Source organism: Schistosoma mansoni, assembly GCF_000237925.1.
Source record: "Schistosoma mansoni, WGS project CABG00000000 data, chromosome W unplaced supercontig 0115, strain Puerto Rico, whole genome shotgun sequence".
NCBI classification, from domain to species: domain Eukaryota; kingdom Metazoa; phylum Platyhelminthes; class Trematoda; order Strigeidida; family Schistosomatidae; genus Schistosoma; species Schistosoma mansoni.
Genome location: NW_017386021.1, coordinates 825,825 through 839,574, shown reverse-complemented (window position 1 = coordinate 839,574; position 13,750 = coordinate 825,825). Strand labels below are relative to the sequence as shown.

The following is a 13,750-nucleotide window of genomic DNA, read 5'->3' as shown; positions in this document are numbered from 1 at the left end:
TGGAGATTTAGTATTTATCATAGTTGAAAGAGTGAGGAGGTCAAACGTGGGTGAATAGACTAGAATAGTAATCACAAAACATCAAGAATGATTGTTCATGATATAAGTTAAAACGAATTGTAGATCAATCAGTTCATCATAAATAACAAAGAATCTGGGACATGTATGCATAAGTTAATGTCGCAATAACATATCAGTATGGCGAGACGAAATTATTATGACACATATCGGAATAATAGAAATAGTAATAATATCAGTGGTATTTAGAAATATTAGGTATAGGCATAATCATTCGAGAATAGTGAATGAATTGATAAGATAAAAGGTATAAGAAAATCTGAAAACTTAAGAACTGCTAGAAGAGAATGAGTGAATTTATCTGCACCAATTATGAGCTATTTAGAACCATATCGACCAGCATCTTGAAGCTGTTGTTGCAGTTATTGTGTGAGCAGAACCAAACCAGACAGTATGTATCTATTAAGAGTTTGACAGACGGTGGTTTGGCAAATATGGTAAACTTTCCAACTACTTCAGTTGATGATGATTCATTACCCCACCGACTGATTCACTGTTATTACTTATTACCCTGCGTATAACCCTAGTATTCCTCATTTGGTGGTCCAAACATACACGAGCAATGTTTCGAACACATCTATATTCAAGTAATAGGGATCTACAAATATCCTCTATTTTTAAAGGCAACCACTCGAACTGCCCCGGTTCGAAAATACTAAAAATGTACTGCTCATCACATAAATGTTCACAAAATAAATTACAGCATCAATATCATAGAAAAACAATATTATATCATACTGGTATCCACTTTCAGTGTATTTTATTTTGTTTTGCTTTTTATATCATTCCTCACATTTAATGTGGACTAGTCCAAAAAGGAATCCTATATTTTTAGTCGACCTACAACTGGATACAGATGGACCACATTATAGTACACCGATTACACAATTTCCTAATACTCTTATACAGATATTCGATAAAGCCATCAATTCAGTACAAGATGTACCACAAATTGAACAAGTAAATTAATTTATTTATCCAGTTGCTTTTACTGCTAGTTTTATTTGAGTTTTATACGTTATTTAAATTAAACCTATTCTTTGAGTGTAAGTACAAGCTTGCAACAAATTGAATTATTAATGTTATTTCGATTGTTCTCCACGCTTTTATTTTATGTAGTACATACTTATTATCATATATACAGTAGTTGAATATTGACTTTGATTGTAAAATGTATGCTTTACATAAGTTCCATAATTTTTCAAAGATGAAATTGTTGAAGGTTCTGAAATTAAGTTCTAAACCGTTGATCTACTTGGATTTCCAAATTCTAATCATGACGTAACGAACCTTATGGAATTCAACTACAAAATTCTTCAAGCTTCCCTAAAGCTCGATTGATTTTTTTCCAAAAATTAGTTAAATTATTGACTGTATATTTGATATCGTTGGAATGACAATATGGAAATACTTTGATTTATTACTTGTATAACACTAGTCATAACATGACACTGATAGTCTTCAAATGCATTTTATAGGAATCACTTATCCAGAGAGTACATTTTTAGTACGTAGTACAGGAATTTACTCTAGGTTACTTTATGACGGGTGACATTGAAGAGGGGTGGGAAAGTATCTCACGAAGTTAAAGATACTTATCGATAAAGTTGATTGAACAGTTTGTAACCGTTAGTCAGTTGATCAATGTTTATTTTGACATTCCATGCCAACTAGCGACTGTGTAGAACTAAGTAGAACTAAATTGTTAGATCAAGTTATGTATGATTAAAAACTGTTGGACATCCGAAGAAAAATTTCTTTATTCAATTAATGAGTCTCTGATTTCGATTTTCCATCTAGAATTTCAATTTATTCAAAGCACATTTTTAATGTGTTTAGTACGTTATAGAAGGTATAACCTGCGTAGAGAAACAACTTTTGGAAGCTGTTGGACTACATGAACCACAGGTTGAAAGACTCCGTCAACAATTCACAGAATATATTAATTCAGCTTTAATACCAATGAGAGCTTATGCTAAACAATATGAACGTTTTATGGAACTTACAATTTTGGATATAACTGCGCATTTGAAGTAAGTTTCACTTTTACAATTGAATATTGCATGACTCCTTTAGACATTAAACTGAATTTATTTATTATCTATTCAAAAAAATCTTTTTCTCTTCGTTAGTAGTCAATGCGTGGAGATCGAACCATAACTTTATAAAATTACGTGAAACTGATGAATGATAAATATATAAAACAGCAACATTTTAATTATTCGTGAATCAAGTGGGCAGTAAAATTGAAAAACGGATTTTTTTTATAAGACAAGGTAGTGTGTTGAAAGACAAGGCCAGTTGTAAGATGAGGTCAGAGTGCACTGTTGAGGAAATGGTTTCTAGACTCATGATGGAGTTTCGACGTAAGAATTTGGCGATTTAAATTTAAAAACTAAAATTCAAGATTGCTAGCGGTATCATATACATTAATTTTAATTCATATACAAATGATAAAATTTTTCATAAAATAATTTATACAACTAAAATCATGGACTGATCAATGTTGGACCACCATTGAAAACCTGGAAGTACTATATGTTCGTTTTATTCCAGTCTGAGGCTCCTTAGCAGTACTCATCTACGATCTGACACGTGAGAATCGAACCCACGGCTTTCGATCTCGTGCGTGAACGCTCCACTTCATAGATCACTGAGCCTGAATCCGAGGGTTAGACATTGACACTGTAGGATACCAGCTCAGTGGTCCAAAGGTTAAGCGTTTGTGCGAGGCCGAGGGTATTGTTTACTTGAATCTTCCCATTGTTATTTGGGACTGCAATTGATCAGTCTCTCATTGGCATATGTTCATGCTGTGTGGACTGCCTCGTTATTGTCTTAATTCACAAGCTTTATAAACAAAGATGGATAGTGGCTAGCAGTGAAATCCACTATCAACTATCCATCTTTGCTTATAAAGCTTGTGAATTAAGGCAATATCGAGACAATACGCATATTATGCACATATGCTAATGAGAGACTGATCAATTGCAGTCCCAAATTAAATGGGAAGATACAAGTAAACAGCAACAAGTGAATCGATCTTTGTGTTTCAATAAATTCATGCTCAACTATATTTCACATGTTTTTTCTCCACTTATGTTATTTTCTTTAACAGAGCATATGAATCAAAAAACCTAAGTGTACTAGAAATAAAGCAAGAAATTGAAAAATATTTACAAGAAAAAGAAACTGTTGAACAAATTATACCAAGCTTTATTATAATTGGTCCATTCTATGTAAATACAGAACCTGTAAGACAAAATTTATCAAAGAAATATAAAGCATTAATTAATGCTTTATCAGAATTATTAGCCAAGCAATTAAGGAAACAAGCTGATACAGTAAGTTTGGGTTTTTAAAAAAAAAGAACAAATAATAATTCACAGATAGTTATCGTCACGTTTTGATATCAGTTGATGAATTAACGGAAGGTATGAAATATTGAACATATGTTTGAAGCTTCTTAACCTTGCCCATCAGCGATCACTTAAGGAATGGAATATAATACCTGAAGGCCTCATACTGAAGATATTTCCCTTTACTCTCCTGATTCAGTGTTACATAATCTACATTTCGAATTTCATCTGGTATTTCATATAGCACCACAAGCATTAAGTATCATATCCTACTCCGGGAAGTGATGAAACTTTGCTGTTCACAGCTTCCAGTTCCTATATTTCCTCGAAAAAACATGGACCAGATTGCCGAGCAAAATGTTGGATTTACTTATAGTTCAATAGCTATGATTTCCCAAATATAATTTTCTTTCCGTAATTTACTAACGTCAGTTATTAAAAATATTTCTAGATGTAGGATTGATAGGAGAGTTCATGTTCGCATTTCCGAGCATGTTCCAAAGAAACTGAGGCTGTGAGGGACCAAGGCTCTCGACATTGCAATACCTCGGCATTTACTTGACACCGGGCATACCATTGAAATCTCTCATGCTTTCAAAATTATTAGCAGACAAAGAAGTACGGCTGCTCTCCAGTTTGCTGAAGCAATCGCTATAAAAAAACTTAGAGCGGATCTATGTATTCAAAAAGAGACATTAATAAACTTACTACTACCCTGATAATCCAATTATTTTGTGTGTTTTTTCTCTTGGTCATTAGTTTCATTTCGATTAATATTTAGTTTTGCATTATATTCCTCTTCCATTACTCAATTCTTAAACCACCTTTTCACTCACATTTCCGCTCACTTGGTTCTCTTAAATTATGTGAACTTTTCAAATTCTATTCAATTATTACGTAACCCATCCTATTTGTTTTTAATTCCATGATTCCTTTATTACCTCTAAAATTATCACACAATTTATCTTATCTGTCTCTGGACTCCACTCAAATATTACACCACCCACCCTTTGTTTCCTTGATTCTAGCACCTAATAACCTCTGACCTTTTCTTGCACATATATATAGATATATAGTTATCATTGATAAGCTTTTGTCATTCCAATCCTTTACATTCACTTATGTCAATTGTTCCACACTATTTATTACCCCAATGCTAGAATTCTAATACATTTTTGGTTGTAAACAGCTGACGAGAAACCACAAAATATAACGAATTCATATTATTCTGCATCAATATTTGTTGTTGCTTTATTTAAATTCATAAAGGAAACCAATCGCATGAAATTTAACAGGACCTATTTGTTTTGTAACTCGACCATAAATAGGATGCATTAAACTATTAGAAAATACTCTGGAAGATTTGCAGAATGTTTTTGTATAGATAGCCATCATTCAACAAATACAAATGATACTACGTGTGACGAGTGTTGAAATGAATGATAGAATTGATGACTAAACAGACTTCTAGTAAACTTTATCACGAGGGTTGGGGCAGACTATTGGTATTTTATAAATCATAACCAAATATTTTACTGGTTCTAGTAATAATGTACTTTTGTTAGTTTTGAAAAAGGTGTTTAATTTGTTCTAGTGCTACTTAAATTGCTATTCAATTTAGAGTGAACGGAAAATTATAACATTCCTTCGTAACATACAACTTATGCATAATGTACACTAACCAATTTCTGGACTAAGTGTTCAAATGCTATAACCAGTAAACTCTTGAGCATCCGCTAGATACTCATTGAGTTTATGAGAGAGTTATTGAGATCAAAACAACACTGTTGTCATTTACAGTTAATAAAACAGAACGTTAAAATTTTTGTTAAGTTATTTTGAATGCATTTAATATGTCAATTTCATTTCAAAATAATAATTCACTTAATATATATTATACATATCACTATAAGATTTCAGAAGAACTGAAAAGTATCGCTATGAAATTATATGAGAAACCGAATTCAATAGAAGAATTAACTGACCTACGTGAATGGATTTCTACAGTACCAGATAAATTGGAAGAACGTCAAGAATATATCGATAAGGCAGTTTCTGATTATGAGTTAATTGATTTATTCTTTTATAATTTATCAGCTGATGATTTCAATGCAAAGTACGTTAGTTTTGTTTCATATATTTTTCTTTTGATTTTATAAGTTTCTATTATCACTTGATGATTTTCTTAGTTAAAATGACGTTTTAAATAACATTTGTCACCACGAATTCCATGTACACCTTCGATATGACGGGTTGAAGAGAGTAAATCACATGTTTCATTCATTATGACTTTTGTTCAACATTACTTCCGTTCTAATCCAATGTTATGGTTACTCAGTATAGTATTTGTTTTGTTTTCCAGTATGATATTTTATTCGACATAACATTAATTTGAGTGTGGTGTTTGCTGAAAATGTGATATACTTGCATTTAATTAACGTGAACTATGTTTAGAGTAACATGAAGCATGAGATTTTGCGATAATTTCAGACATTTGACTTTTACAAATTAACGATCAAATGTGTGTTCAAATCAATATATAAATGAGTGCATTTCTGACTGAAGAGGTGGCCGTGTTTTGGGTTCAAAAATCTTCACTTGTACCAGTTTTCTGTGCTCTTACTTTATGTCGCTAGAACTGAAAAGGTTTCTTATTTTACCAAGTATAAGTAATAAACGATGAGGACATGACAGCCTTACTGATAATTGCTAAACAATATGAATCATATGTTCATGACTGCTTCCATACACTTTACATTTGCATCTATTCACAAAATTATTCATGGTTTTAAGTTATATTTTGCTGTTTTATTATTGAACTATGTTGATAATGATAAGTGACCGGGTGAAAACCTTGCTAATTATTTATCATAAGATATCTCAGATTATTTTATCAATATGACAATTCATTAAACAAACCATTTTGATGCATCACGAATTTTTGTACTTTACAAATAATAATATTTACTGAGATTTTCTAAATTATACTGAGATATCATCGAAGAGATCTGAAATTCGAAGAATATGATCTTACGTTCAGTATCTCTCACTCTCTTTCTATAAATATAATGATACGTATTTTAAATTCTCCCTATACGACCTAATATTTATATGGAACAATTATTTATTTTGATGAATTAAAGCAGTGATAGACATTGGATTCATTTCATTATTACATCTTTGAAAGTCTGTATAACGCATTGTATAGAAATGCTTGGTTATTTCGAAATACAACTCACGAATATATGGTTGTAGATTCTAAAATAAAATTGACTGAAAAGCACTTTTGGGGCTAAATGTGCCAATTGGTCATTATATTCTCTAGCCTTAAATTCATTTCAAGTTATCAATGTATACCTCTAACATTTATCACTGTCCAGTGGCCAGTCATTGTAAAAGTTTTATTCCTACTATAGATCAGTTATGCCCTTAGTAGATCAGACCTAATGTGAGTGACTCTGGTGTGAAGACCTCAGGAGAGCCTCTGTCCCCTAAAGATCACAGATAGGTTTAACTAATATGTCCGAACTTGTAGAAAAACTATATTTAAGATATCCTGTCAGTTACTCCGAGGCACTGAAAATACCGAGGAAGCTCTTATGTATGTACATATTTATTGGTAGAAATTTGTGTTTTATAGAAAATTCACATTTCATTACTGTGAATAATGTATAGATGGACTACGATTGGCTGGCCTCATAAAATTAGACAAATAATTATTCAAGTTGAAAAAAATCTTGAAGAAGATGAAGAACGTTTTAAGAAATTACAGATTTCTGAATCTGCTGCATTCGCTGATAAGATTGATACACTAACGGTAAGCATTGTTTAGATAATTTGATGAAGGAAATATAGAATAAATACAAAAACTAGACGATATTTGTAGAATTACATAAATTCTATTGGTTAGATGCATAATTTTAAGCCGACTTTTAATATGAACTGACATCAGTGGGAAAACTATTGCAAACTAGACAAACTGGGAAATTTTGCTATGGCTACATTGCTGTTGTGCCAGCTAATAAATTTGGTAAGGAAGTCTGTGAATAAAGAGAAACATCCGCTCAATGCCAGCATGTTTTCATTGGTTTTCCAAGTGATATCTCTTTGCTTTAAAACAGGTATAAATCTCTGCCAGTTGGCTAGTCAAGGATTGATTCTTCTCTCTTGATGGAAAGAATAAGTTTCTATGTTCGTGGGCGAGTAATTAACATCAAAGTGCGAATGCAAGCTAACTTACAATGATTTTCTTTTGATGACTGAAACTTATATTACTTAAATCCACTACTGGATAAGTTAGTGTTGATTCATTCAAACCCAAAGTATTTATTTGCATGGTTCAGTTGAATAGTAATCCATGACTCCACTGGGGATCAGACCAAGGACCTTCGATCAGGAGCGTTTAATCTTTTGGCTTTTCGGCTGGCTTGCAGTGGTGTACATGTTTAAATTTAATTCTTCCGTGATATTGCGCGACCATGTTTCATTGCCTGAGGTGGATAACTATCTCATACTCGACGTGAATGAACTTCCCTGATCACAAGTACAAAATTGGCCATGAGTGAATACATGATAGGTGGTTTGTGGAGATTGAAGGCCATTTGAAAGGTGTAAAGGTTAGACGCTCCGGATGAGATCGAAGATCCTTAATCTGATCCCCAGTGGAGTCATGGTTGTGCACTCCTCGAGAGTTCAACGTCAGTGCAAAACAGCTACCCACTACTTCCTGATTTCCCACGTTGGTTTAAATAAGATCAGTGCATGATGTAGACATTGAACATTCAAATCGTTTAATTAATTCACAACGTGATTGTTATTTAACTAAATACTAGTATCAAGCATACAAAACAGAATAATAACTTGTAATACTTACTTGTAATACAACTTTATTGTGTAATTATTTCGAAAGTGAACAGTTCCTTTAACAAGATATTGTATCCTTTGAATTAAGTGCCACTCATGAATAATTCAATCTAATGGGACTAGTTAGTCCACACTTGTGTAATTATCCCAGGGGAACAAAAATAACATGTGCTATTTGTTTTACTGCGTGTGGTTAGATACCAATGTCTTCATTAGTTAAAAGTTAACTGTCTTTGGTCTTAATCGTCCGTATTAATTATTTGAAACTGAGAAATACAGTTACATCTTTAGATAACCTGCCACTTTGAAGTTGACATTTTTCACAGCTTAAATCAAGTTAGAAATAATGCGTCGAATATTTACTAATAAGATAATTAGTTCATAATGTATCATTCATCAAGACTATCAATTTCAATTCAGTCTAAACAAGTGGTCACTTAGTGCCAAAGTTATGGGTAGGGTACTAGGCAAAGTTAGTGGGATTGTGAATTTTTATTGAAAAAGTGGTTCAAACATGTGTTTGGACGAAAACCATCTGTCTGTTAGTCCGATGTTAGCTGAAAAAAGAAAAAATTCGGAAGAAAGCTATGAGGAGTCTAATAAAGATATGATACTGAAAATTGATCTGAGCCATGTTATTAGTTTTAAAATCTGATCTCCCAATAATCATGATCAGTGGTTGAAGACTTTGAGTAGTATGATGGATCAGATAAATTCACTCCATGTCTTTTAAGTATTGTGTTCCGTTATTCCTTCATGCATACAATTTTATTTTATCTTTTTAGATCATATTTTCATTGTTTAGTCTTTTGAATTATCATTGTCACTTTATTATTTTGACTACCTCATCATTTATTTCATTATTTTGATCTTGATTAGATGATGTGGTATAAGTAATCTACTAAACTCATATCTGATTCAGACACAACGTTGATTATAACTGATTAACATGGTCATTTGTCTAAATTATAACTGTACACTTTTGTTTCTCTTCAATTATTCTGATTTTTTTAAATCTAAAGATGATGGTCTCATCTATGGCATCATATTCAGAGATTGGTAAAGCACAAGAAGTTGCTAATGAAGTTCGTCGTGTTTATAAACAATTACTGGATGCACAAAATATGGGTGGTTTATTAAATAGTCGTGAACGTTTGTTTGGATTGCCTAATACAAATGTAAATTATTTGTTACATCACTTAGAATATTCACTTTATTTTATCTTATGTCGATATATAAGATTTATACTTTAGTTAAACCATTACAATACACAGATTATAAAACAAATTATTTGTGATTTATTCTAAGACTGGTTACTAGTGAGTAATGAATGTGGAATGAAATTAGCAAAGTTGGAATTTCGCAAAAAAGTCCACTTATTCTTCACCGAGAAATCAGTGAAACACACCGTCTGGAAGTCGATGTTAGCAAACGGTCATTGCCGTAAATCAAGCTTAAAAGATCAATTCAGATATTTACAGTAGTTTGACAGAGTATATCATGTGGTGTACGCTACTTATATTGAGAGACATAGGTAGTATGTAAGACCAATCCAGAGTGGAATGCCTGGTAGCAGAAGATTGAGAAGATTGAATTGAAAGGAACAGGAAGGAAAACAAAGAGCAATTGTAATAACAAAAAAATTGCAAGAATCACGAAGCATATGGAATAAAACTGAATGAAGATATGCAAATAATGTATTTAATTTATGGTTTTCATATTTAGGAAATCACTCCGTAATTTTGTGATAAGCAAGAGGGCTGTTTACCTCACCTGGTTTCTCGTTCACCACATAGTGCAGTCATATAAAATAATAAATCGGCTCAGTTTTAAATTCATATTTGATCGAAAACATTGTGGATAGATAATAAATCTGACCCCTTGAAGCCCGGATCACTAATATATGTGTGATCATCTGACAAAAACCAATCTGTGACGACTACCAATTAATATTTTTCAACCAAAAATATGAAATTTCATAAAGTCCCGAACTCAACGTTTTCAAGAAACATTGAAAACATCATAGGTAATTTTAATCATTATCTATTTCCTAATTTCATTTCAAACCCCCTTTTCCCTCTTTATTTCAAAATAGTATGAAAACATACCAAGATTATTAAAAGATTTTGAACCATTTAAAAATTTATGGTTGAATGTCTCAGACTGGATGAAAACACAAGAAGCTGTCATGAATGATCCTCTTATATCGATTGATGCTGACAATGTAGAGAAAGTAATTGTTGAATGTTATAAAACAATGCATAAATCTGTAAGAATATTTCATGAACTACCCAATATACAAGAATTAGCTAATCAAGTTAAATTGTCGATAGAAGAATTTAAACCTTACCTACCATTAATACAAAGTTTACGTAATCCAGGTATGCGTCAGAGACATTGGGAACAATTAAGTGAAGAACTTGGTGTAAGCATCGTACCAAAAACTAGTCTAACATTTTCAAAATGTTTAGAAATGCATCTTCAGGTAAGTACAATGTACAGTATTTTGTATTAAACTTATATTATTTTTAATTTAAACTCTATTAAAATGTAAACCGATATCAGACAGTGGTACCACATCATGAGACAATGGTCACTGAATCTAGCTAACAGAGCTTGTTAATCAGTGTATTTTAAATCCACTACATTCCATAAACACTATTACTCATTATTTACATCCTTCGTCTTGTATATTATGACTTTACTTTTTTGAAATAATGAAAGGACACTTTTCAGTGGGGTATGTCACTCACACGTAGAGAAATCACGATGTCTCGGTATGTGAGACTAGGACTGATAAAGAACTGAGAAATTTCAGCTATTAATGACAACGGAAAAAAGTGAACTCTTAAGACCTCGGTATTTAACAGAAAGAACTATAATACTTTCTTGTACATGCAAACTCATAACAGTTTGAAAAAATCCACATGCAGTATTCAAAAAACAGACAGATTTAAGCGAACGATTGTTTTAAATAACCTTATCAGTAGACTCTTCAGTTAATAATCTCAATAGTCCTCAAAATGTCAGAAATGTGTTATTAGTGAATTTAAAAGCTCAGTTACCAAGGAGTGAGGAAAATCCTTTATAAAATAATGAGGCGCGAGCGATAAATAAAATAAATAACGTTAAATTGTATAGTAGGAGGAATGTTGGGTTACTTGAAATAATAACAATAATGTTATGTGAATATAATATATAACAAGAAAGGTGTTCTCATGGTAATTATAATAAGAAACTCTTGTGAATTGAGAAAGGTAAATGCGTAAATTAGGAATGGAGTACGGTGGAGATAAAATTAGCGGAAACTGGAGAGATGAAAGTTGATAGTATGTGTGTCATGTATGTGGTAACACAATAGTGGATCATGATAGTCAGAGAAACTGAATTTACCTATTTTAATCAATGCATTTCGATTTTCCAGAGTTGTTGAAGGCTTCAGTCATGTAGAGGGGCTTGTCTCATCAGGTAGATTGTTCTAGACTTAATACAAAACCGAAGTTTCATCTACCAGGTGGGAAAGGATGGGTTATAAATAGACTTAGTAACTCCTTTCACAGACGATGTCATTACGTGTTCACAAGTATAAACTTGTAAAACACAATAAGCTAGATAATATAACTGATTAATCGATAAAAAAAAGCAAAGACAACCGATATCCATCTTGCCTGATTTTCAAAGGTTTATGATTACTCAATATATGGGTAATGTGAAGTTAGACAAATCTGAACTTGGAACGACATTGAGATCTCTTATTTTAGGGTGTAACTTCCGAGAATTACTCGATTCTCATTCAGTTTGATAAAGCATCTAGAACAATGAACTTATTCGGTGGACCTTAACCAATGAAATAACTGAGTATTTTCCAACAATTCGGTCATGATTTCTCATTTAGATATCGGTTCGTTTCCGAGTAATTATGACCGCTTAAGATGAAAAGAAGAAATTCCTTATTTTCTGTTGGAAATTATATCAACTCGTTTAGATATAAGAATGAAAACTGACCCTTAAAACTAAAAAATTTTCCATAAACCACAAAAACTTGGGTATATGAACTATTGGGTTTTTGAAAAGTGGTCTAACGATAGTTGGCTTATCGTAGCATCATAATAATATATGATTGAAATCTTATTGCATTGATCGGTAAAGATTCTGCGCTAGAATAAAGTCCCTATGAGAACTTTCTTGACTGTCATCAGTATTTAGTTGATGCATGTTTGTAATAGGGAAAACTATTTCTAAATAAGTAATTGTTAAATTTTTTTAATCTTGAAAACTTCTACCATCAAAGCGATGCACTGCATTAGAACAGTGACCACTTTATATTTACAGTGTAGGGGATTTTAGAGATAATATACATTTTCATTGTTTTTAAATCACAAATCAACCTTAGCTTGACCACCACTGAAAAAATAGAAACATTGAACGGCCGTTTCGTCGTAGTATGGGACTTCTATGGAGTGGGCACTGATGACACCGTACCCAAGAATCGAACTTAGGGCGTCGGTCTCTAGTTCACTGAGCCGGTATACGACTGTGCAAATGGCTTCAATTTAGATTGTTGAACAGTCATGTTACACTGCTTTTGGTGGATAACTATCTCATTTAAACATGGTTGAATCCTAGTGGTCGCAGGTTGGTACAAGAACATCTGGACGCTAGTTTTCAGGGCACATGTGATTTCTATCAGTATAAGGTTTTGTGAAGATTATAAAATGTTCATAGAGTTGTAATCATGAATTATTTTTTTATCTACTGAACTTAAATGAATTATAGCTTTGTCATTATTATTTTATTTATCATGGTGTGCTTTTATTAAATAGGATAACATTGATATTATATCGAAAATAGCTGATATTGCTGGCAAAGAATATTCTATTGAAAGTGCTTTAAATAAAATGATGAATGATTGGGAGTCTGTCAAGTTTGATGTAATTCCATATAAAGATACAGGAACATGTATTATTAAAATAGCTGATGAAGTTAATCAATTACTAGACGATCATATTGTTATGACACAATCTATGAATTTTTCACCATATAAAAAACCATTTGAAGAACGTATATCTCATTGGGAAAATAAGCTACATTTAACGCAAGATGTATTAGATGAGTGGGTCACATGTCAAAGACAATGGTTATATTTAGAACCAATATTTAATTCTGAAGATATTAATAAACAGTTACCAGTTGAAAGTAAACGTTATGCTACAATGGATCGTATATGGAGAAAAGTAATGAAATCGGCTTCGGAACAATCACAAGTCATTACATTATGCCCTGATGCACGTTTATTAAATGCTCTACGTGAATGTAATCGTTTATTAGAACAAGTGCAAAAAGGTTTAAGTGAATATTTAGAAACTAAACGTCAAGCATTTCCAAGATTTTATTTCTTATCTGATGATGAATTACTGGAAATATTATCACAAACCAAAGATCCAAAAGCT

At 32.1% G+C, this 13,750-nt stretch overlaps 2 protein-coding genes across 2 annotated transcripts in view; both read left to right on the top strand.

The window, feature by feature from the left end:
- Window positions 1-10,815, top strand: part of Smp_137560 (hypothetical protein) — a gene marked incomplete at both ends in the record, with an annotated part of 22,949 nt that extends 12,134 nt beyond the window's left edge. The window contains 5 exons of the mRNA XM_018791005.1: window positions 888-1,038; window positions 1,918-2,112; window positions 5,270-5,566; window positions 7,102-7,237; window positions 10,397-10,815. Coding sequence (XP_018645795.1) covers window positions 888-1,038; window positions 1,918-2,112; window positions 5,270-5,566; window positions 7,102-7,237; window positions 10,397-10,815 — 1,198 coding nt within the window. The remainder of the gene's footprint in view (window positions 1-887; window positions 1,039-1,917; window positions 2,113-5,269; window positions 5,567-7,101; window positions 7,238-10,396) is intronic.
- Window positions 10,816-13,513: 2,698 nt separating this feature from the next.
- Window positions 13,514-13,750, top strand: part of Smp_137550 (dynein heavy chain, 3' fragment) — a gene marked incomplete at both ends in the record, with an annotated part of 48,595 nt that continues 48,358 nt past the window's right edge. The window contains one exon of the mRNA XM_018791004.1: window positions 13,514-13,750. This exon is cut by the window's right edge and continues 42 nt beyond it. Coding sequence (XP_018645794.1) covers window positions 13,514-13,750 — 237 coding nt within the window.